Raw genomic sequence first — 25,344 nt, 5'->3', positions numbered from 1 at the left:
TGGATTCTCCTGGGAGACTTGAAGCACTTTCTTAGCCCTGGGAATAGTGCTAGAGGAAGGGCAGTCGCTTTTTGGCCAAAGCAGAAGATAGGATCTCAACCTTGCTCTGAAATGATTCCAGAATCAACCCATCACACCTCACATTGCAAGGGAAGGCACACAGCTCTGAGTATTTCCATGAAAATAAGAAAAAAAAAATGATTTTCTGAAGGGAGAAACTTTCAAACTCAATTATTTTCACGTTGGAAGATCTGCTCATCTCAGTTCCAAACCTACGTAGCGAAGGGAAGTAAATTTAAGAAAAACGAGCAACTGGCTGCTCAGCTGTCTCTATCCATTGTCTTATTTACTTACTAGCTAATAGCTGTTAAATCCTACAGAGAAGCTGTACATCTGCCGAGAGCACAGGCTGGGGAAGCAGGTAATCAATCAGTCACAGAGTTATCCGGCTTCACATCTCAATCCTCAGGCCTGCTCTTTGCAGAATACGAATGCCGTTTATCTTTTCCCCTCCATTTTAAATGAAGATGTCAGAGCCAATACATTTCGGTGCGGGCTTTTGATGGCCAGTCACGGTGAGTTGTATGGAGTGTGAATGCTGCTAAATGACGCAGCAGACGTATTTGCGGGGCCACCCCCGTAGGTTGACGTGAGCAGGTGACTTTCGTCCTCACGTGCCTCCCCCGCCACCTCCAGTCCACACTCCTCACCCGTGCCCCATGTTCTCACCCTGTTCTGGGTCCCAGGTGCAACCTCACTCTCTTCTCTGCCCTCTCTTAGTAAAGCATTGAAACTCACTCAGCCTAAATTGTAGTTAATGTCTGATACAGGCTTGGGAACAACTCATTTCTGTGTATGTGTTGCTTAACCATGTTTCTGCTCTTCCCAGTGACAGACTTGTCTGGCAGATAATCTCTTGCCTGATTCCCTGTCTTGGTAACCTCAGGCCCTCTCAGACCCAGCTCTCCACCTTTCTGGTTTACAAAAAAAAAAAAAAAAAAAAAAAAAAAAAAAAAAATTCTGGCTCTTAATGTCCGAATTGAATGACATCCACTATCACGTGCTGACAAAATTGTGTGATGCCAATTGTCTGCCCGGGTGACTCAGTGTTACCTCCTCCTGGATTGTGCTGAAAGTTCCACCTGACTAACTAGGCTGCATTTTAGTGCAGGGATTCGTGTCAGTGTCCTTCTAACTCTACAGCTGCGACTGTCCGACAAGAGCATGGGTTTATAATTCCAGCTTCCAGCCCCTCCTGGGCTGCTCCCTGAGTGAACTGTGTAGGATCTAGCCAGGACCCCAGACCTGATGCGTACAGTCTTGTTAAAGACGCCAACCGTCTCCACAATGCGAAGTCCAACAGTGAATTACTAGTTAATGTGATCTTTGATTACGTCTTCATGAAAACATTTTCTTCACTAGGTTTCACACCACTTAGTGTAACTTCACTAGTTGTGTCTTTTGAGTCACCTTTGCTAGTTCTTGACTGCAAGTGTTCTGGAGCCCAGTCCTTGGAATTCATCTCTTTTCTGTGTTTAGTTATTCCTCTGGTGTTTGTTCACATCCAGTCTCATGGCTTTGGGTACCATCTACATCAGTATGACTCACAGATGTGGATACCTGGTCCGGACCTCTCCCTGAACTCCAGACTGAGTATTCAACTGTCTACTTGATGTCTTTACTTGGATGTTTAATAGATATCTCAACTTCAATATGTCCAAAAACTACACTTCTAGTCTCTACCACCTACCTTGGCCTCCTTCACCCTCTGCTGCGAGGTATTCCTCATCTCACTTGATTGCAACTTCGTATGCCCAGATGCTCAGTGCAAAAACCTTGGGGACCTCTGTGGTAGACAGTCTGGCCATCATCACGTCCTTCCCTCCACCCGTCAAGAGGTGAGGTCTATGCTCCTCTCAGTTTGACTTGTCTCTACCATTCGGTTTCTGTCTTGGCTCCTAATAAGTTCTGATGGTACTATACCGAGACCGCTCAAGAAGATCAGCTGACTGGGTTGCCCAGTTGCCCTCCCAGCCTTTCTCAGTCAATATCTCAGGACTGGGGCTTTGTTCTGATCTGGGTCTATGGCCAGCGCTCATAATTGGGCCACTGGATAGCAATTCTCTCCGGCCAGACTGAATATGGAATGTCTGCCTGATAACTGCCTATGCACATTATTCTGCACCTAACATAAAGCTCTTCTGTTTTGGTTTTTATTTCTTCAGCATTATATATTTTTTAAAAAATGTTTGATTTTTTTCAGTCAAAATGGATGCCTGGTATTACTTATTTCCTTTATAACATCTTTTGGTTTTTTTTTTTTTTTTATGCCCATGTTTCTACCTTTTTACACTCAATTTAGTTCATATTTTCCAATATTGGTTATATGGTATTTCTTTTCTCAACCCTCCAAACATGAGATTTGCTATATTGAGTTTAGGTATAAAGAGTAAAGGAAAAAAAATGAGAAAAAAGTCCTCAGCAAATCAAGAAATTAGAAGTTACAATTCTACTCAAGTTCTTCTAGAATTCTCACTATATCATGTTGTCTTCCCCCATGTTATGGATAGTTTTAGTTAAGAATACGACTTGAAGTACCCGTAGCAATTGCTAAGCAATCCAACTCCAAATGCTATTTCACACACGATTACCTACGTTTGGTGGGTCATCCTCTCTTTCGTTTTCAAACTCGGTTATTAGCCGGTGTATCATTTTGTCAGAAGTACATCCTGACACGTGTCCTGGGCGCAGACTCACGACGGCCAGCCGGCCTGCAGCGACGGCTGCTCGCTGTGAAGAGCCAGGAAGACGGAAGCCCTGACCTCCCTGTCTGTTGTGTACCCTGCCCTTCGTGCTAAGGCTGTGCCCTGCGCTTTATTCACGACTAGCCCGTTACTGCTGGCAGCTCACTGCGCTGCGCCCTTTATAGCAGCAGCAGCAGCAAAGCGGCTGAGCTACTAAACACGCGGGGACAGTGATTGTCAGGCAGGCACCATTGTCTTATCCCCGGCTCACTAATCTGTAGTCAGAAGAATCGCCATCCCCCTGCATTCCTGATGACTTATTTTATTGCACCGCTTAAGGGCTCATAAATTTTGACTTTTTTGTTTTTGAAGATGAGATGGCTTCAGCGGCTCCCCACCGCACCCTGCTCCGTCCGCTCCCCTCTGCGCGCTGAGCTCCGCGTCCCGCGGTGAGCCCTGCGGGTGACGGCTTCTCCACGCGGGGCTGCTGGCCCGCGCTGAACTGTGAGGCACATGTTAATGAAGTTGCCCTTTTAGAAAATTAACTTTTCTAATAACCATGGTGACGGGAAGAGTCTAGTTCTAAAGATGAAGGGCTGTATCTTTCTAGCCTGTTTTGCATGACACCAAGCGCAAAGAGCCCTCATTCTTGCCTATGTGAGTGCTTTTGTGTAATGTTTATCAGCCACCACTGGAAAAATCTGCTTTTTAAATCTCTCTCGCTCTCTCTCTTTTCGTTATAAGATTCTCATGAAAGAAAATTTGCATTAGGTACTAAAGTTGCAATAGAAATACTGTCCATTTTCTCACTGTCCAAAGAAAATCACAGGCAATATTTTGATCTCTGTTTTTTCCCTCTGCATATGTTTGCTTCATTTGTTAAATCGTTTTGGTTTTCTGCTTCTGTAATATATGCTGTTGATACAATTAGATGCCATTATATATGTTGTTGTATAATTTGGCTTTTTTCTTTACTTGCATTTTCATCTTCCCCTGTAATCTGAACACCTTGTGACATTCCATCTATTGGATGTCTCATACTCAATATTACATAAAATTTGGTTGGTCCAGATTACTCAGTATTATAAATAAAAATGCAAAGAACATCTTGGGAATAATTTCATACTTGTTTGCATTTTTAAATATTTGAAATTATTTACTTCAACATACTTCCAGAAAGGGAATTACTTAGTCAAAAGATATGAATATTTTAAGATACTGGATGGAGTTTGAAGGAAGAAAGGCATAAACTTGATAATGAAACATCTATGCCTCACTTTAGTCTCTGGATTAGAAAATAAATAGTTGAATCCCAGAACGTTAGAAGTAGGAATAAACTAAGAAATGGTTTAGCGTGATTCCTTTGTGTTAAACAGGACTTAGGAGAGGTGAGATTGCTTATAATCACCTCGTTGGCTTGGGCAGATGGTAGCAGAGACAGGACGTGTTTGAAGGTTCCCTGACGTCCAATTCAGTGCTCCTTCTAATGACCTCTGACATCCTTTTACGACAGAGTGATTCTGACACATAAGCTTAGATTTTGCCAGAGAGGAGATATTTCAAACAAATACTAAAGTGCAAACTATATGACAGCTCAGTCTCCTTTGCAGTGTAATGTGCGTTAACTCAAAACAAGCTCCTCGTCCTTTGATTTCACCATACGGTGAACATACATGAAATAGATGTCAATGCTTGAACTAGGAGGAAGTGTCCTTAGTATTCCGAGTATTCTGATGCTTAACAAAACCAATAAGGGTGAATGATCAATCATGTGTATCATTCCACTAGAAAAGAATTTTGAAAGTTTAATAGAGCTAATTTCCAAAAGAACGAACTTTTGTGTGAAGCATTCATCATACATGGCTGACTGCAAATCTAGTGAGACTAGTTTGCCTTTTTTGGCGTCATCTGTCTAGACGGCAAAAAAAGACACATTTTTGCTTTTAGAATTTAACTCAGTCAGAAGAATTATTCTTGCAAAGACACCAAATAGTTTATATAATTTTTACAAGAAAATGGTGGACTGTTTTCTAATTAATATATTTAAAGCCGACCAAAGCTAACAAACTGACCAATGTCACTTTTATTGTGCAGAACTTGCTCAGAGTTAAAACTTCAAAAAGTCTTTTGATAACTCAGCATTTTCTCTTTGCTTGTAATTTGGGGTATTTTGAAACTTCAATGAACCAGGAGAAAATATATTTTTATAAACATAGAATTTGTTAATTTTATAAAATGTGGTTTAAAAAACTATTCACACTGTAAAGGTGAGACCAGATGACAGGGGAAAAAGAGCTATTTGGTTTCTCACCAAGCCAATCATGTCCATCTATATTACATATTCAATTTATCTTCCCTTCTCCCCATTTTGTATGGCATGGCTCAGACATTCTTCTACATCATGACACTTTTCATCTAATTTTTTTCCAGTTGCTAGAAGGTAAGCAGTCAGTCTGGTCACAAAGCATCCTTCCATGTGTGATGGCAATATTATAAGCTGAGCCCTGGTGCTTCAGAGGAGAAGTCAGTGGTACAAAGGTTAACCTCTGGGGATGGGGATAAAAAGGAGCTTTCCATCTGTCTTATGCGAGCCAGTCCTTAAATATCACTCTCAGTTGTACTTCAAAAAATTGAGACAAAAACCTAAGAACTTAGAACTTCCTCTTGGAAGTAAGCAAAGAGATATCCCTCCCCTCTTTTTCCTTTGAGCATTTACTTTAGAACGTTTGTCATTGTAAGGACTTTCCTCAATATTTGAAATGTACATAAGCCCTTTTGAAGATTAGATAGGCCTTTATGACATAGGCTTGTCTTCTCTCTAGGACCCAGGAGCCATCTCTCTGAAACGTAAATTCAAGGGAGACAGCACCCCCTGTCTGTGGGAGGGCAGGAGTCTAATTTCGGTGTTCCAATGTGCAAAACTGCTAGCTGACATAAAGATATGAGAAGGGTAATTTTCCTCTGGATAAAGCTTTACCCAGCTGCCAATTCGTTAACACAGATGGTCACCCTAATTACCAGGTGAATTTATACTGAACTATGCATGACAAATGGGGCTGTCGAGGCCTTTGACATCAGGAATAGTTAAAGTGCATCTTGAGAACATGTATGAAATGGATTATATCTGCTTTACTATATAAAAGGGTGAGATGTCTGTCTTTTCAATCTCTTAGTGGATCATCTGTGATGAGTATCACATTCTGGATTAATGTTTATTCAATAATAAAAGTGTTTTCTTTCTCTACTACCTTTGTGGAGAGGACTTCTGGATTTGGAGAAGCTTTTATGTTTAATTCTATGAAAAACAGTGTAAAGAGAGAGTACCACTCCCACAGTAAAAAATCCTTTAGTCTTTGATTTGTTTGAAAATAGGACCTTAGACACTCCCTTCCATGTAGCCTTGTTGCATGGGCAACGTGTCCTGGAATTTTTAATCTAATGTGTAGGTTAAGAAGATGGAAGAGATATGAGCCCTTCTGGGCAAAAAAGGAATGAACTAACTCTTCAAGAATAAACACAACCAGTTTAGATTGGAAGCTCAAGGCCCTAAATTCTCTACCGAGGGCTGTCCTAAAACAACAGGTTCCTGTAATGATCAAAAAGATAAAAAGGATGAAAACAAATGAAATCAGCACTGCCAGTGAAGACACTACATCTTGTGACCAAGCAAAGGCATTGCCTTTGGAAAATAAAATCCAGCAAGCGTCTTTCTCCCAGGCAGGGAGCACCTCCCCAGTGACACACCCAGAGATGTGAGATGACCACCATCTTCCTACGCTCTGGTGGGGACTAGCAGTGTTACTGCCGGTGCTCAAACTTTAATACGCCATCGTGCAAAGCATGAAAAACAAACACAGAGTGAGACACAAAGATCATTTAACAAACGGGCTCTAATACCTGAGTCCTGCTGATGAGAGGCTTTGGCTCAACAGAAAACCCTGTCTTCACAAATGAAAGAAAGCAACGATTTCATGAGAGGCTGCAGCTTCTAAAGTACAATAAAATGACCAGCTAGAAGAAAAGAGTTGTGTGTCTTCATCTGCACCTGCCGCCTGTGAGGATGGGGTGCAATTTCAGTCCCTTCTCTCCCGTGCTAGATTTATCATTCCTTTTCCATTTCTTCCCTTCCCAGAGGAGGAGTATTCAGTTACAGGTCAAGAGGTCCCTGTGTGATAGGCCATAAACATCCAAGCACAGTCTATTTTCTTCCGGTCTCTGGGGCTGGATAGAAAAGCAAACCAAGAGGTCAGCCCAGTCTTGCTTTCTGTCTCTTCCCAGCATGCAGCTCTGTGGGCGATTTGAACCACGGCTGCTCTGTAGGTCTAGCCGTCTTGCAGCATCACTCTTTTTTGAGTTTTATGCAGTTTATCACAGGATGGTAAGTTGCTTTGGGAGATGCCAAAAGGAAGACTGTGTGGCTTATTCTACTGCAGTTTATCCTTGGTTTTATTGAGAGACTTGATAAGAAAATTCCCACTAGTTTAAAAATATTGTATGTGTGTGTGTGTGTGTGTGTGTGTGTGTGTGCCTGTAATGTATAACAGCTACAAGGGTGGCAACTACTATGCTGTTTAGATGATTTCACATGTGAAGAGTAGTTCTCTCAGAAGACAGAGTTAAGGAAAAAATAGTTTCTTATCACAGATTGACCTACTCCCTTTTAATAGATGGTTACAAATTATCATGCGCCCCCTTTTTGCCTTGACTGCTAGGAAACTCACAGCTAAGTTCAGTGCCCACTTATAATACCTTATTATTACATACATTTCCTAAGTATAATTTGCCTGATGCTATCCACCCACTCCACTCCCAACTCCCACCTAGTTGTTGGCTCTTATTATTTACCTCTTCTTAAAATTGGTTGTATAATTTTACTTCTTTTGATTTTAACATAAATTATCTCAAATCAAACACATGGAACTGTAGTCTTTTAAAGAGCCTTAGAGATGGATTCTCTGCATTAAGGAATTGTACCATCCAGTCTCCTTGTACCATTACCATGTTCTTCCTATATGCAAGAAGATATTCATGGATGTTTATGCATTAAAAACATAGCAGAAGACTGCAAATAGGCCATTCTTTAACCTAGCAGAGAATTGCCTGCAGCAGAACTGTTTTACTGGCTATTGTGTCATCATTTCTTTAAACAGTTTAAATTAAAAGGTTTATAAATTACATTCACTTAGTATTGAAATATGAAGGATCTAGTATATGCAAGCATAATTTTTTAAAAAATCTCTTCTTTGAGCATTTATAGGAAACGTTAACCTGTTTTAGTTGACTGTGTGCATCTTAGCAACATGATCGTAGCTCAAGGCTCATTTAAAATAACTTCTTAAAATACTTTATTATAGACCTTTTTCTTTGGATAATCATAATAATGAGAATAACTAAAATTTGTAGAGCATCTACACCAGCTCCAGGTTCCTTAAACATATCATCTTTCAGGAAACCTTTGTTCTTCCTTTATGCAGCTGAAAAAGCTAAGGGGTAAGAGATCAAGTTCAAAGTATCGGCGACGCTGTACCAATGTTAGGATCCAGGCCTTCTAATACTCTCTCCATCAAATATAGTCACAATTTCAAAGCATCCACAAAGCGAGTGTTTGGAATCTCTTCTGGCTCAATAGCACTTCATGTTTGCTGGGCAGTGTGAACTGAGGAGCGCTCGCCCCCAGTTCCCCAGCCTTATGGATGCTCAGCTTCGAGTTTCAGAAGTCGACACTGTTCGGTGTGTATTTTCTCTAGCAGATATTGGCAACTACACTTTTCCACGATGGTCATTTGGTTGCCCAGGAAAGATTGAATCAGGAGCCAAAAAGAGATTGCAGTTGAGACACAGATCCAGCCACAGCTGACTTTCAGCCTGAACCTTGCAGGCTCGTCAGTGCTGCGCTTGTGTCCGTTTCGGGATAGGATGCCCTTATCGGTACGGGGGTAGGAATGTTTCCCTGTCCTCCTCGCAGTCTATCTGAGAACCTCAGAGCCCCTTCCTAGATGGCTTTCTGAGTGGGCTCGCCGGACGAGGCAGGTGAAACGGACGCCTTCACCAGTGCAAAGGGAAGCACTGACACTGGAAGGCTTAAGCTTCTGAAAGTGAATGTGTACTGCCCGTGGCATTCTAAAGGAAGACAGGAATAAAATAACCAGTAGCTAATTAGTAAGCATTCCTCAGCAAACAGAGCGAGCCAATGTGATACAGGAAAATATGGGACAAGAGGATGGCCGTATCCCGGGTCTAGGTAGAGCCCCTGGGATGCGCCCCACCACGTGTGGGTCCCTGGCTTCGTGCAGGAAAGGATTCAAGACCGAGCCACACTTGAGTAAAAGTAGATTTATTCAGAAAGATACACACTCTCTAGACAGAGTGTAGGCCACCTCAAAAGGCAAGAGAAAGGGTAGGAGGTGTGGGGTTTGCATGCTTAGTTTAAAGTAAAAGTAGATACACACTCCATAGACAAAGCGCAATCTGTCTCACTCAGAAGGGAGAGTGGCCACGAGGTATGGGGGTTGATAGTTTTTATGGGCTTGGTAACTTCACATGCTAGCAAATGGGAAGATGATTCCAACTACTTTGGGGAAGGGGCTGGGATTCCCAGGAATGGGGCCACTGCCCACTTTATGACCTTTTATGGTCAGCCTCAGAACTGTCATGGCGCCTGTGGGAGAGCCACTTAGCATGCTAATGTATTACAAAGAGTGTATAATGAAGCCCAGGGTCCACCGGAAGTCAAATCTCCCGCCATCTTGGGCCTCAAGGTCTACTAGGTGTTGACTTTCCTGCCATCTTAGTGCTAGCTGAGGTGTCATTCTTTTAATCGCTGTGCCCTGCCCCTTTCCTTCCTGTCTCAATTGCAGTAGAAATGTCCAGGATGCTTTTCCTCCATACTGATTTTTGCTACTTAGCGTTAGCTGAAATTAGCTTCTGTTGCTTTTGTTTCCGTTGTCAAGGTTCTATGGGACATTTGGGGTCACCCGAGGGGCCTCCTTTCCCATGGTGTGTCAGAGTCACCATGGAGGATGATAATAGAACTCATGTAGGTCAAGTGATTAACAAATCACCCTGGATCTTCTGCTGCAGAGTCACCTTGCTTGGCCCACGCTCTGAAAGTTTTCTGATCGTGGAAGCTATCCACTCTAATTGTGGGGATCTTAAAATGGTAATACTATAGCTTATGCTGTGACAATTTCAAGGCACCTCCAAGGTACTTGCAGTGGCAATCTTGAGTCCCACGGTCATCTCTGTGGGTTGGAAGGTTGCTATGAAAAGCATCTGTGTAACAGCGATAAAACCCCATTTGGGGATGATATCTATTAACATCCATGCAACGAGCGCAGTGAAACTTTACATTTCATGTGTCTTACTGAGCTGTGCTTCCAGCGACCCGGAGGGCTACCTTTGGGTGTGAAAACCTGCACTTGTTCAGCTCTGATAAACGGTGTCTTTGTTCTCTGGTTGTCAGTTTCACTCACACCAGAGAGGAAAGGTTTGCCTCCTTTACAAGCAGAGGCGAAACCATCTTACAGTTATTCTCATTTAGCAATTATTTGTCATTAATTGGAGCTGGGCATGCTGGGAAACGCACTTCCTAGGGGAGGAGAATTATTATTTCAGAGCCCCATAGACACCGTGTAATGTACACAGCACATTTGAAGCAGCAATTTATTGAAAGTTACAATAGTCTTCCTAGAGAATGGATTTGCTCTTCACCGTTAGGACAAGGTCCAATATTTATGGAATGTTCACAAATGATTAATTATGTTTCATTTACAAATAGCCTCTAATGGGAGACATTTTTATTGCAAATGCTGTTTTAATGAATTGTCTGTCTCTGTGAATTCACATCCCAGACTGAAACAACTTCTTTTTGCTTCCTTCTCTCAACCCCATACCTGACCCTCCCGCTGCTCATCATGCCTTTCCTATTTCTTCTGCAGAATCACGTGATCACTTCCCCAGTCACCTAAATGGAAAACGCTGGACCTATCTGTGACTCTCACTCATCCTTACACTCCATTTCCAGTCACTCACCCTATTCAAATGGCTCCTTGCTGCCTGGAGAATAAAAGCGAGATTTCCTTAATCTGATAGGCAGGCACAGAGCGATGCTGACAGCCTTCCAGTTACCCGTTCTCCACCTGGGGGACTATCCCGGCTCTCACCATGAGATGCTCTCTTTCATCTCTGTGGCTCTGCCTTCACAACTTTTCTCTGCCTGGCATTCCCTTCTTCCCCTTTGTCTGCTGAGCGAATGTCTGCTTGTTCAGAAGTCGGGTTAAGTGTCATCCAGACTTTTCACTCCCTATCCGCCAGGCAGAATCAGCAACTCTTTCATTTATTTCCTTATAGAACCGTAGGCGTACATGCATACTTCCCTTATGCTCCTTACTTATGAGACAGGAAGGAAGAGGACAGGGCACAGCCATTCAGTGAATGACACAACAATTAACACCAAGACGACAGGAGATGCAACACCCAGTAGACCCTGAGTTTCATTATACACTCATTGTAAAATATATTAGCTTGGTAAATGGCACTCCCACAGGCGCCATGACAGTTCTGAGGCTGACCATAAAAGGTCAAAAATGGGCAGTGGCCCCATTCCTGGGAATCTCAACCCCTTCCCCAAAGTAGTTGGAATAATCCAACCAGTTGTTAACATATAAAGTAACTGAGCCCATAAAAACAACCCCCCCACAACCTCGTGGCCACTGCCCCTTCTGAGTGAGATGGACCGCACTCTGTCTATGGAGTGTGTATCTACTTTTAGTTTAAACACCTACCCCCATGCCTGTGGCCTTTCTCTTGCCTTCTGAGACAGCCTGTATTCTATGGATTATGTATCTCTCTGAATAAATATATTGTCACTCAAGTGTGGCTCGCTCTTGAATTCTTTCCTACACGAAGCCAAGGACCAACACTTGGCATGGTTCATCCCAGGGACTCAGCCGAGACCTGGGGCACGGCCTTCTTCTTGCCCCATATTTTCCTTTATTAGTTATATGTACATCTAATTCATGTATAAGACATTAATATTTTGAAGTTTCACTAGGCTACAAAAAATGCGTGTCTTCCTCCTATACCATCTTAGTTTAGCACGTGATAAATGCTTACTGAAGGTTATTTGGCTGAATTGAAAATTCTTTTAAAAGAAGTAGCAAGTCAAAGTAATGCCTCAGTGAATATTCCATGGAAATATGACTTTGTGGTTGATGATGCAGATAAAAAGGACAAAGGTGAAGAAGAAAATCTGATAGCAGATCACTGACATCCCCAATGGAGTAAATAAAGAGGTGTAGCAATTTAGGGCACAAAGGTAAATCAGAGGTTCCCTATATACATAAGAATAGTTCACTTTTATTTCATTGCAATCTCTCCTTGCCCTGCAGCTTTGGCATTTTCTGCATCATTTGCCTAGAAGAGCAGCCACCTCAGTGCCTAGACCGTGGTAGACACACAGTAAGTATGTCCGGTATGAAAGAATGCATGAAAGAACAAATAAAATGGTTCCAGCTCTTTCATTTTACAGATAAGGAAACAGACCCAATGATGAAAAGAACAGGAAAGCAGAAACCACCCCTCTTCAAGCCACTACCATATTCCCTACACTGAGCTAACGGTTTTCGCTTCCATGATTCCATTTTATCTTACCATGAAAAATCATACAACTCTTTTGTGAGACAAAGAACTTGCAGCTCAAAACCCGTGCCCTATGATCACACAACGAGGTGGCCACTCTTGGTTTTATACTGTGTGTAGTGTGCAGGCTTTCCTTTGTCACCTGCCACTGTGATATATTCATGGACAGAAACATAACTGATTATTGGTTTTGGTGGATGGAAATCTCTGCTTTTTATTATTTATTTTTATTTAAAATTTGTTTGTTTGTTTGTTGTGGGAGGTAACTGGGCTTATTTTTTTTTCTTTATTGTTAGAAGAAGTACTGGGGATTGAACCCAGGACCTCATGCACACTGAGCACACGCTCTACCACTTAAGCTACCCCTTACCCCAAATCTCAGCTTTTTAGAATCTGCATGATTTTAGATGTCAGCAGGTGAGTAAATACGGGAACTTGTGATATCTGGTGACAAGATCTTTAGACTTGAAGGCTGAAAACCAGCGTTCCATTCCTGATCTTGTTACCTTCCTGCGGGCTGAATCCTTCACTGTCTTGGAAACTTAGTTTTCTCATCTCTAAAGCAAGGCACAGAATCCCAAGCTTGTGGAGTTCTGTGGTGAACAGATGAATAATGACTATGAAAACATAGTCTATCTACACAGAAGTAAGGTATTTTCATTGTTAAGCTTATGTAAGAATGATGGCCTGGGTATAAAAGTCCTTTCTCAACAGTATATTCTTTCTCTTTTGTTCCCTCTGTTACCACTTTGCAGCTTCAGAACACCCCAGCCTTCTTTTGTGTAAACAGATGAAAATAGAATAAATAAACATTTCCCTACTAATGTGATTTGTATACAATGTATCAGTCTTAAATGAACTTCTGCTTTTAATTCTTCTGAAGTCACAACTTCCACATAACTTAGAAACAGAGAAATAACAGTTAGAAAGACATTTGTTTCTTGTCATAAGCTTCTGTTCTCATAAGAAAATCAACACACTCCAAGAACAGGGAAATTATCAAAATTAACATCATTGCACAGACAGTGGCAGCTCTTTGATGAGAATAAAAGCCATCGACAGCTTGTTCTGTTAATAATCGAAATTACGACTTGTCAAATGTTTTGCATTAGCTGCAGCTCTGTGCACACATTTTAAAATGAATCTGATCAAAGATTATTAGCATTTTCTCAGTTTTTAAAATGTCCTTTACTGCAAATAAGGTACAGAAAGTATCATTTGCCTTTTGTTGGTGACTTCATCTCTGACCTTTAACATCAATACTGCCTTATGACCAATTATCCACACTGGTTAAGTCCTGAAGCTTTCCTTTTTTATGTAAAAATGTTTATTAAAATTTATTAAAAATAAATGTACACAGCCAAAATGAAAAGAACAATTAAGATATGCTTCCAGTGTATCTTTTAAGATCTCTGATGGCCATACGGCAGAGAGCCCTGGGACATTAGGTATCAATAGGACCTTAGAACTCACCCAGGTCTGACCCTTTCATTTTGTAGTTCGAGAAATGAGACTGTGAGCAGCCGAAAAGGAGATATGTTACTTTGCAGGGAACAAAGACAAGGAAACAGCTCCAGGCTACCTTTTGAGCACTTTCTTGCTATACGAGGTCAGAACAGAATCAATTTTGAGATGTGTGACTCAATTCTCCTTTATCCAAATGACATCAGAAGAAATGGCTGGGGGGGCTTGCTCACCACTGACATTAGCTCTTTGGATGTGGACACTGATGGAATGAAGATATGTATCTGGGACAGGACCAGATAAATGGGATAATAGGCGATCTCTGTAGCCTGGAACATCGGCTAAGTCGAACAAAAGGGAATTTACCAGAGAGAGATGCAAAGTCAGCACTTCAGTTACAGAAGCCAATGGCAGATACAGGAAGTGGGCACATGGCTTAGCAGCAGAACACTGGTGTGTTTGTGTGTTTCAAAAGTGGCTGTTTTTACAGAACCAAAATCTCCATGAGTTTACTGTTGCTGTCTTCTCCAAATCAACTAAATTTTCCTTAACCTAATAGCAGTATATAGAGAACAATAAAGATGCTAAGTATAAGCTACTCCGTCCACCCAGAACTGAGATTATGTGTAGACACTGCTGAGCTGGGGCATGGAGAGGGGAAAAACCAGAATGGAAAAACCAGGACCCAAGCATACTAGGAAACGTTAAAGGGATCAGTTAATGAGAAGGACTTCATTTGCTGGTTTCGAGAAATAGGGGTGAAATGAACGTGTACTGTGGAGCCAGCTCGTGCTCTCTGAAGCTTCTCTAAAGTTTATAAAACCCTCACTCCTGGGCTCTTCATGTCTCTGGAGCCGACTGACACCTTAACCCCCCACTCTCTCGTGCAGGACCTTCCTATACCTGCATTTCTGCAAGATAAATATATCTTCTCTTGATCTGTGCTCACCCTAACGAAACTAACCACCCTGGGAAACAGCCTGTCTCACAGTACAGGAGGACTGGTCTCACCACACATCCTGTCCTTATCAGAGTCATAAATCCTGTTGTTCAGAGAAGTCCCTAACAGATCTCACAATGAATCAGGTACTTGTGCATGAATTAATCACGCAGCCCCCACCCCTTGTGTTCACAGCCCCTTCCCCCCAATAAAAGACCCTGTGGACTCACCCTTGGGCTCCACAGGCATCTCTCATCTCTGTGGCCCGCTGTTGCCTGTAGCAGCGTATCTATTAAACTTTCCCTTTGTTCTTAATTCCTCATTGTCTTTGGTGAATTCTTTTACCTCCGATGACCGGCCCACCTGTCCCCCTACACGTACTTTGTATCAAAAGAGGCTGAATGGTCAGTTGGAAAGAATTTTACCCTATGTATGGCATCAGCCAGCAGGAGTCTGAGTACACACACCATTGTTCCCCAGTGGTGTGACCTGGGAAAGTCTCTAAGAAACTGCCTATCAGGTTCTTGATGAGAGGAGTGGTATCGACATCGCAGGGTTACTGTGAAAATTAAATTAAATTAAGTGACGTATGTAAAATACCTGCATGGCATGCAGTCATCAGCAGATGCTGACCTCTCCACCACTTGTCAGGTAGTCATGAGCGGTTTGTATTAAATTTTATTAGAGGAATATCTTGCAGAAGGGTTGTTTAAGCAGAGACGATGTTAGACAAGATTCCTGCCAATGCTGCTTGACATATTTACATGCTGCCACCAGCATTTTACTGGACTTTCTGCCAGTAAGGACTGTTTCTTCAAAATATTTGATTCCTTATAGGTTGAAGTTGCAAGAAATTTTCACTATCATAAAATAGCTCTTGCTTACTTACCTATAAAGTGCAGAAAGGGGCCTCTTATTTCCAGGTTTTGGTCTATATGGTTTGGGTTCTCCTGCCATGTTGATATCTGAAAGCATAAAATAAAAGAGCATGGATTAAGAAAATAGTAAAGCATTTGAGAAAAGGAAAACACGAAGCTGCATTTTTCTTTTTGCTATTTGTCTATGCAAATGTTATATGCCATTCATTCATTCAATCAGCAAGTATTTGCTGAGCACCTACTCTTGGCCAGGCACTATTTGAGATACATCATGTACCAAACAGGGACTTGTGGGACTTACCTTCTTTTGGGTGGGAATAGATACTAAGCAACAAGATAAGAAAATTATATAACATATTAGAAGGTGAAAAGTATTACAAAAAATAAAATGTTGAACGAGGTGGGGGATCAGGAATGCTTACTACAAGTGAGAGAGAGAGAGAGACAGACAGACTAAGAAAGAGAGAGAATGAGATTTCCCTACTGATTTGGATTTTTGCCAGGAATGTCTCAGTTTGTATAGACATTTGCATGGAATGGAGCTTTGTTCCTAAGGGGAATTGTTACATTTCCCTTGGTAATATCTTTCCCACCAACGTAGAAAAGGCGTATGGAAGGGCGGAGTTGTAAAGCATACCAGGTTTACTAAGGGAACAACAAAATGCACTCAGGAATTGGAATGTACAGTTACAGAGTTCTGGGGTGATCAGGAGAATAAGAGCACATTCTTTGCCTTCATGAACTAAAAACCTAAAATAAAGTCTCTAAGAAAAGACAAGAAAATGCTTAAGTACACGACAAAAGAGTAATTGTATATAATTGACCAACCTCAATCTTAAAAAAAAAATGTGTAAAACTGTTATAAAGGTGGATGGTAAAAGTTTGGGAAATGACAAAACAACTAGATTTAATAAAGTTAAAATTTCCAGAGGATGATAAAAAGGAAAATCTAAAGGAGGTGAACTTCAAGAAAAGCTTTGAAAGAAGTGAGGGGCATTATTTTCACAGAAAAGGAAGGCACACTTTTATTTCTTGTACAGGGGACTAGATACACTGTACTGGGGATGGATGAGCCATCTATCTGTAAAAACACCCCGAATGTCTAGGTGAAATAGAATGTATCTCTTTTTAAAAATACAGCATTGAGTTAGCAAGGAAGTAAGGCATTTACAGCAGCCTGCATCTGAGTGGAAGTAGCAACTCAGATGGAAATGGAACACTGAACTTGTCTTGTTTCTGTGAAGACATTTGTTGAAGCCAGAATATGAGCTTTAGTTTTTATGTCCTTGTCGATCAGAGAGGACAGGAGACAGTGCCCACATTAAAGGAGAGGAAAAGTATGATCATCTAATTGGGGAGTAAGAATGCTTCCTCCCATATCAGTAAACAAAGGATGCTGTGGCCATCAAATCATTTCACTGCAGCTCAAACCATCGCTTTGCAGCCGCCCCACTGGTGCACCCTGAAGGGATGCACCTCAGGTTGGGAAGCACGGGATACTGGCCTTAGACAGCTCTGTGCATATCAAAGTGGTCGGCAGTTAGATAGAAATGCGCACCAGGAAAGGAGACAGGAAGGTGGGGGAGCCACCCAGAAAATAACAGTATGTCTACTCTCAGGATAAGGGGCTCCAAAAGCTTTTACTTTCTCTAAATGAAGGCCAGCAAAGACGCCAGCTAGGATCGAATGCAGTAGAGAGAAGGACCCGGCTTAACGTGACCCGGTGCTCATTACAATGTAATTAACATTGCAGCTTGAGCCCCCTCCCGTAGGTTTCTCTGTGCGCATCATGGGTAAGAACATGCATAAAAGACATGGGCGTGCCTGAGCACTAGGAACGTGAACTGTCAGTCAGCCTGAGCACTCAAAAAACATGACTCATCAATCAATCAGTCAATCACAAAAAACGCCCCCAAGCCAGGATATAAAAAAGGAAAAACAAAGGAGCAGTGCCATTTTTCCTTTCTTGGACTGGCCCGCCCCCAGTTCTCGGGAAGGCACTATATTTTACTACATTTAACTTCACTAATAAAAGTGTTTATATCACGCTGTCTGTCTCCCGTTAGAAATTCATTTTTTCAGGTGACTAAGAACCGAGGTAACTTTTATTTCCCTCCTCCTGGTAACAAAAGGAATGATTTCAGTGAGCCCAGACTTTTGCATCGTCCCATATACAGAAAAGTGCTAAATTCCTTAACTTGAGATATCTCATTTTCTTTAATTAGCAGTAAACTTTTGAGGATCTGACATGAAAATATCTATGGCTGTATAAAATCTATAGTAATATACTTAATACGAGACACCAGGCACATTCTTTAAGATCAAGGAATTTAAAAGGGCATTCCCTATCGCCAACTCTATGGAACATTGCACTGGATACCCCAGTCAGTGAAGTAAGACAGCAAAACAGTATCAAAATTGGAAAGAAGAAATGAAACCATCATAATTGCTGATAATATGTGGGTCCACATAAAAACTTCAAAGCATCCACAGATTATTACGATTAATAAGAGAGTTTAGTAAATTCGTTGGACTCAAAGTCAACATACAAAATTTAATTGCATATCTCTGCATAGCAATACATATTTAAGAATATAATTTTAAAAGATGCCATTTATATAGTATAAAAGTAAAGTACCTGGGGATAAATACATTATAAAATTTGAAAGATGTTTATGGAGAAAATTCTAAAACTGTATTGGGAGATTTTACAGTTACCTTACATAAAAAGAGAAATTGGAAGACTTGATATAATTAACATTTCAATGTTCCCCAAGTTGATTGATTGATTCTATGTATTTCCAGTAAAATCCTCAGATACTCTATTTGTATCTGTGCGGAGTCTGACAAGTTGCTTCTAAAATTTATATGACAGAGCAAAACATCAAGATAGCCATGATATACTGCAAGAAAGAAAGTCGGCAAAATTGCTTTATCAAAATTTATTTTAAAGCTGTAGTAATTAGTAATTAAAACTATAGTTTTGGTACAAAGATAGACAATGAACTGATGGAGCAGAGAACCCCAAACGGAGATAGCATATATAGATACTTGCTTGGGCTGTGATCGAGTTGGCACAGAAGATGAGCGAGGAGAAGATAGACTGCGCTGATGTGGTAACAACTGGTTACTCCAAGGACAAATGTGAAAACTGGGCGTCTACCTTAGATCCTAGAGAAAAATCAGTTACTTACTGGATTCGAAACCTAAATGTGAGGGGCAAAGATATAAAACTTTTAGGGAGAAATACACTAGAATATTGTTATGAGATCAAACTTTGGAAGGATAATCTTAAACCAGACATAAAAACCACTAACCTTAAAATATAAGAATGATAAATTCTGCCACATTAAAATTAAGAATTTCTGCCCATCAAAAGTCATATAAAGACAATGGAAAGAAGAGTCCCAAACTGGATGAAGAAATCCTAGACAAATGATTTGTGTCTGGAATATATATTCATTCATTTAATAGGAAAAAGAGACAAATCACCAAATGGAAAACTGGGCTAAAACTAGTAAAGGCACTTTACAGAAGAGGAAGTACGAATGCTGAATTCAACACATGAGAAGATTCTCAACCTAGTAATGGCAAATGCAATGAAAAAACACTGTGACATATAATTGATACCCACTGCACTGACAACAATTTAAAAGTCTGACAAAGATCATGAGCTGGTGAGGTTTTGGAGTTAAAAACAAACGAACAAAAAGATCATCGCAGGTATAAGCAGAAATTAGTACAGCTATTTTGGAAAATAATTTGGAAGTTTATAATAAACTTAAAATGCTTAAATTCCCAAGTTTGCAAGCAGATTCATACCAAGTACTAATATTTAGAGATCTTATGTTATCCTCAAGAAAGGATGTGGGTTGAATTATTCTAGACACATTCTTTGGAGAATGGCCAAAAAAATCCTAGTTAAATTCCTATTTTTTATTCAGAAGTACCTACAGGGGTACTTATGCACCAAGCTGGCGGACTTTGTTATCTGAGTATGAGAATCATATTTTTGTAGAGGGGGTTGGTAAAACCAGATAAGCACCATTAGAAAGAAGTCTCTTGAAAAGTTTCTGTTCTGGTTCACTGCACATCACACCTGTCCAAGCATAGGGACGAAGCAGAAGGGAACTAAAGCTTTACCCACGCCTAGCCCATGACTGGGGACCACAGCCCTCCATGTGGAGGGGGAGGAGCTATTTGCATTTTGTCATATGACATTATGAGCCTCTGTCAGGACCAACCAAGAGGCTTCTAGAACAGACCCTGTATCTATTTTGAGGTTGCAATATTATTGAAAAAAATAATGTACTCCAAAATTAGTCTTCTTATATTAAATCTCAGATTTAAATAATTGAAAAAATGTCCTGTTGGGTACTAACTCTGATCTTTTCACAGTAAATTACTTACAAATATATTAATGCTCTAAAAAGTTAATTGATTTTCTTTTCTTCTTTATTTTTTTAAGCTAGATAGGTGAAGTCAATATACCATGACAGAAATAACTATAAAGTTACAGAACTGAAAAAAGTCAATGAGCTGAACGTATTCTGATCTGAGGTAAATGAGATGAGGCAAATGGAGACAGGTATGGTTCACAACAAAGGATCATCCTCAGAAGTGATATGTCAACTCATGCAAATATATTTATTTGAACAATTCTTGTGAGGGTACTACTAGAGATGGTAGTAAAATATTACCTCTTGCTTTTGACTCTTGGGAAGATACCTCCAATTTTATACTCTAACAGTGGTGGCTCTCCTTTCTTGCACCTTCATTTTACTTTATTCCATCATTCCACAGGCACCGACTTCTGAGTGTTTGTTCACATTCATTTCGAGTTCTAAAGGGCAGTCATAACTTCACTCAACTTCTTATGCCATTCAGCACCCATCGCAGTCACAGTGCTGTTTACCCAGGAAGTGCTCACTGAGTCCACTGGTTAAGTAAATTCATACACATCAGAAGTAACGCCCTTGCATGGGAATGCAGTGTGTCTAGCCAAACACACTTTGTCAGCCTATTTCCTAAAGTGGTATTTATCTGAACAATGTCTTGGAAGGTGTTAATAACTATGTCACCAAACAAATAAATTACAGTAAAACAAGTTTGGTAAAAATGCTATAACCTATGCCTTTCTCAGATATCTGCGATGCATACTAAAGGATAAGATTCTAGAAAAAAGAAACATTCGCATTCAGTTGTCTTTAACTCAAATGCTTATATATATATGAATATAGAGTATTTTTTGCACCACACACTTATTAACTAATATCCAGCAAGACAGAGTGCCCCTAGAACACTGGTTGATAAGATACTCTGAAATATTTAGGAAAATATTTCACATTTACTTCTTTGCCATGTATTCAGTTTGGAACATCCTCATTTGAGAAGATAAATTGATGTTTTAAATTACACATTATTTACACTGCTTACCTCTACCAATAGTAATCCCTGTGGGCATCTGTCATTTCTACAGAAATCTGACCTTGATATTGAATTGACGTCTGACTTACAGCATCATTAGGCATGGAAGGTTACCAATGTTACTATTTAGATGGAGAAAAAAATTAAGAGAAATATTTTTCTAAAGAAATTAGTTAAATGCAATATCTTTATTCTTGGGATTTTTTTTTTTTTTGATTCTGTTTCCTTCCCCAGGTTTAAATAAATGTTTAAATAATTCAGCCATGGCATATAGACTTCTAGGAAAAGTCATTCAGAGTCTTTTATTGTTCACATTTAGAAGATTTAGGGATTCATTACTGTTTCATTGAATAAAAATTCAGGATATAAAGAAAATAGTCTGTTCTGTTTGACAAGTGAATGCATAAAACCATATATTACCTTAGTATAAGCCCAGTGCCATTAAAAAGTGTTTTTGCAGTTATTATTAGTTTAGACCCTCAGAACAATCCTGCGAAATGAGCACAGCAGGAATCATTCTTCCCAGGCCATGTGTATAGATGTCTGAGATACTGAGACATTGAATGGCTTTCATATTAGCGTCATTAGCTCAGTTCACTGCAATTGTCTTTGTTAGTGAGCATGGCCCGTGGTCCAGGCACTGAACTAGCAGGAGAGGGGATATCTTACCCCTGCCCTGGGGGGGAGGTGACTGTCGGAGAGTCAGCAGCAGCCTTGAACTGGAGCGGCACCAGGCTCGTGTTCTAGAACTTTCCCTACCCTCTCATTGCTCTTAACCAGACTTTGGATGTCACGTTTTCCATCCTACCTAACCCCGGTTTGGCTGTGGAAAGCAGCCTGTAGAGTAATATACTCTGAAGCCCCAGGAGTTTTGGCATCACGGGGGGAGGATGTATGATTAAAGGGATGCTCTAGGGAGATCCGTCTGGCAGCCGCAGGGGAAACACATTTGACTTTCAGCTCAGCCACTTGAGACCTCTCGGCTCGGTAGGCTCACAGCCCTGTGGTCTGCTGGAGCTGCCCAGAATTATTTTTACTCTAAGTAAAACAAAAAAAAAGCAAAGAAAAACACCAGGCTTGCAGATGCAAGTATGCGCTCTAAAATATGAACATTTGAAGCATTTGAAGCCTAAAGCTGAGAGTGGAACCAATTTTGCACAAAAGTAAATGGCTTTCTAATCTTGTTGTTTCTCCATTCCCAGAATCAAAGCTAGTTTTGACACTTGAAATATATCCTTAATAGTATGTTAAAATATTCACTGTTATGGGAATGAAACTGTAGTCTCATTTTACTGGGCAGTCACTGAATTGTGACCATTTTAATGAGCCTTTGGACCTAGTTTCATGAATTAGTTGTGACACAGCACTGTGGCACGCTGGCCTCTGGTTATTAGAATGCTAATGCAAAGATCACTGGTTGGCCAGATTCCCATTTGTTACCAGAAAATACTCTATGCTCCCAGGCTTAGTCTGTAAGGACAAATAAAAATGGAAACTTGAACTTATTACTAATTAACTGGTAAGTCTGATCATTGTACATGACTTATTTCAATTCAAACTGTTTTTCCCCCCAATAGAACCTGAAGAAAAAAATAGTAGGCATGTATACTTGGATGCTCATTTTTATTTACTGTCTGTTACATCCAACAGCTCTATTAAGAAGAAAATAGAAATGCTACCAATTATTCATTTTCAGTGATCAAATAATTATTGACCACACAGAATGTGCCAGGTCCTGTGCTGTCTTAGTTAAATAGCTATAAACGTTGTTTGTGCTTCTATAGAATCACAGAGAAATCAACCTGCAGCTAACTGTAGTAAATGCAATGAATGTCACAATAAAGATGTAGACTCTGTGCTTTGTGAACATGGTGCCCCATCTTCTATTGCTGAGAATGCCCTGAAGGGTCCATTCTTAGCAGATGAGATGGTTTTCTCCCAAGACACCAGTTATAACGTCAGCAGCTTCACAGACACACATCTATCAGCAAATTCTCCAAAAAGCTCAGCCTGTTTGTCTTTTTGTTTATTTTGCTCTCCCCATTGAAACTTCTATTGGCTAGTTGTCAAAATTCCTTTGATTTGCCTTGACGCACAAGCAGCCTTGAAACCTGATGAAACATTGTGGCTTTGGTGTATGTTTAATAAATGTCTAGTTTAATGTTATTTAGCAGAGAATACAAGCACATTTTCAAATAGGTATCAAGCAAACACCAAATGGTAATAATTATCAACTTTGAATTTACTTAATACCTAAAACTTCCAACTTGGTTCATTTTTTCAACATTAATTTCATTATCTTGGATAAATTTTTTGAAGAATGTGTTTTTATATTCCATGATTGTCTCTACAAGTCTCCACAAAGGTGAAAAATGAAGGACAACATGTTTTATTAAGATAAAGTCTCCAGAAACCATATGAATAAAACATAAAATTTGGATAAATGTTCCAGTAGCATCGTGAATATGTTTAGAACCTTGATTAACAATTTTATAAATACACTTAATGATCAATTGACATCAATAGTGGAGACAATTGTTAGATAATCAGAATAAAAATACTTAGTGAAAAATAATCTTAGCTGTATGTTCATTATTAATGCGTAGACGTAACACTATTAATTTCTTTCCCAAGAGTTTACTTAGTTTCATATTTGGGAACACAATATTCTTTATGGAAAGTAAAATTCAACCAAGAGAATCTGGATTATCTATTTTTTTAAGAGCTCAGATTTCAATCAGTGAAGTAAAGTAGACTCTGAGATTTGAGTATTGCTTCTTTCTGTTCCCTTCCTTTTCTAATTTTTTCTCTTTTCATAAGTGTATATATGGACTTATTTTTTCAAGTACTTTTTGTAGTGATTTTGTATTCAGTTTGGTTAAAGACACCAAAGCTACTGTGGTACGTATTTTATAATTTGTAAATACAATGAAATGCCAAGCTAATGTTAGGTAGTTAACTGCATTAGTAATGAACTCTGTAAAAAAATGTTCTTAGTAAATCATTCAGAATTGAAGGAAAGATCAGTAGTTTTTCAGCTAATGAAAAGCTGAAGATGTTAATCCCCACTACACTAGCCCTACAAGAAATGATAAATGGACTTCTTTGAGCTGAAAATAAATGGTATAATTAATAACAAGAAAACATACGAAAGTAAAAATCTCACTGGCAAAGGTAACGTTTAGTAGAGGTAATGGATCACTCACTGGTAAAGTATGAAGGTTAAAAGACAAAAATAGTAAAATTAACTGTAACTACTTAATTAGTTAATGGTGCATGTAAAATGAGACATCAAAATATAAAATGTGGTGGAGTAAAAGTGTAAAGTTTCAAAATATGCTTAAATTTAATTGCTATCAATTTAAAACAGACTATTATATACACAGGATATGTGAACCTCACAGTAACCATAAAGCAGAAACTCATAGTAAATACAAAAAAGAAAATGAGAAAGGCATCTAAACAGAACAGTAACCACAAGAGAAGAAAGAGAAGAAAGGAACAGAGAGGAACTACAAAAAACAGACATAAAACATAAAACATCAGTAATTATTTTAAATATAAATGGACTAAACTGTACAACTGAGAGATATAAAGTGGCTAAATGGATTAAAAAACAAAAACAAAAACAAAAACAAAAAAGCCAAGACCCATCTACATGCTGCCTACAAGAGACACTTCAGAAGTAAGGACATGCAGACTGAAAGTGAAGGGCTAGAGAAAGGTGTTCCAATAAAATGGAAACAAAAAGGTTGTTCCATGACATGTCAACTAAAAAAAAATGTTGCAGTGAAATAGAGGTGCAAATATCTTTTTGAGTTAGTGTTTTTATTTCCTTTGGATAAATACCCAGAAGTGGAATTTCCGGATCATAAGATAGTTTCTAATTTCATTTTTTCCCTCAAAAGGATTTCTTGATGTCTAGGTTAGGTGCTTGTCTCAGGGGCTCAGAATTACAAATAATTGGTGGAATGTCTAGAATATGACTTTCAAGAAATATGTGACTATGGGCACTAGGGGAAAAATTTAATATCACAGATACCCGGTAGAGTTAACAATTTTGTTAAAAATATACTAGATTTTGGACAATGAAGAAGACTAAATAACTAATAAATTTCTGAATTATAAAATAAGGTGCACAATATCTATGCAATACTCAGTATTGTTTTCTCCATATTTTATAGGTAGTTAAACCTTAGACAAGACAGACAAATAACTTGCATTAAGGCTACTCAGTTAGTGTTCTGGTAGA

At 39.7% G+C, this 25,344-nt stretch overlaps 1 protein-coding gene across 3 annotated transcripts in view; it reads right to left on the bottom strand.

The window, feature by feature from the left end:
- RALYL (RALY RNA binding protein like) overlaps positions 1 to 25,344 on the bottom strand; it is a 298,333-nt gene that overhangs the window by 90,812 nt on the left and 182,177 nt on the right. For all 3 annotated transcript variants that reach the window (XM_064480903.1, XM_064480904.1, XM_010979376.3), the window contains exon 2: positions 15,677 to 15,752. In XM_064480903.1, the coding sequence (XP_064336973.1) occupies positions 15,677 to 15,752 (76 nt within the window). The remainder of the gene's footprint in view (positions 1 to 15,676; positions 15,753 to 25,344) is intronic.

This window comes from Camelus dromedarius, chromosome 30 (genome assembly GCF_036321535.1).
Source record: "Camelus dromedarius isolate mCamDro1 chromosome 30, mCamDro1.pat, whole genome shotgun sequence".
Taxonomy (NCBI): Eukaryota; Metazoa; Chordata; class Mammalia; order Artiodactyla; family Camelidae; genus Camelus; species Camelus dromedarius.
Note: the sequence above shows the minus strand (reverse complement) of the source record. Positions and strands in the feature narration are given on the sequence as shown.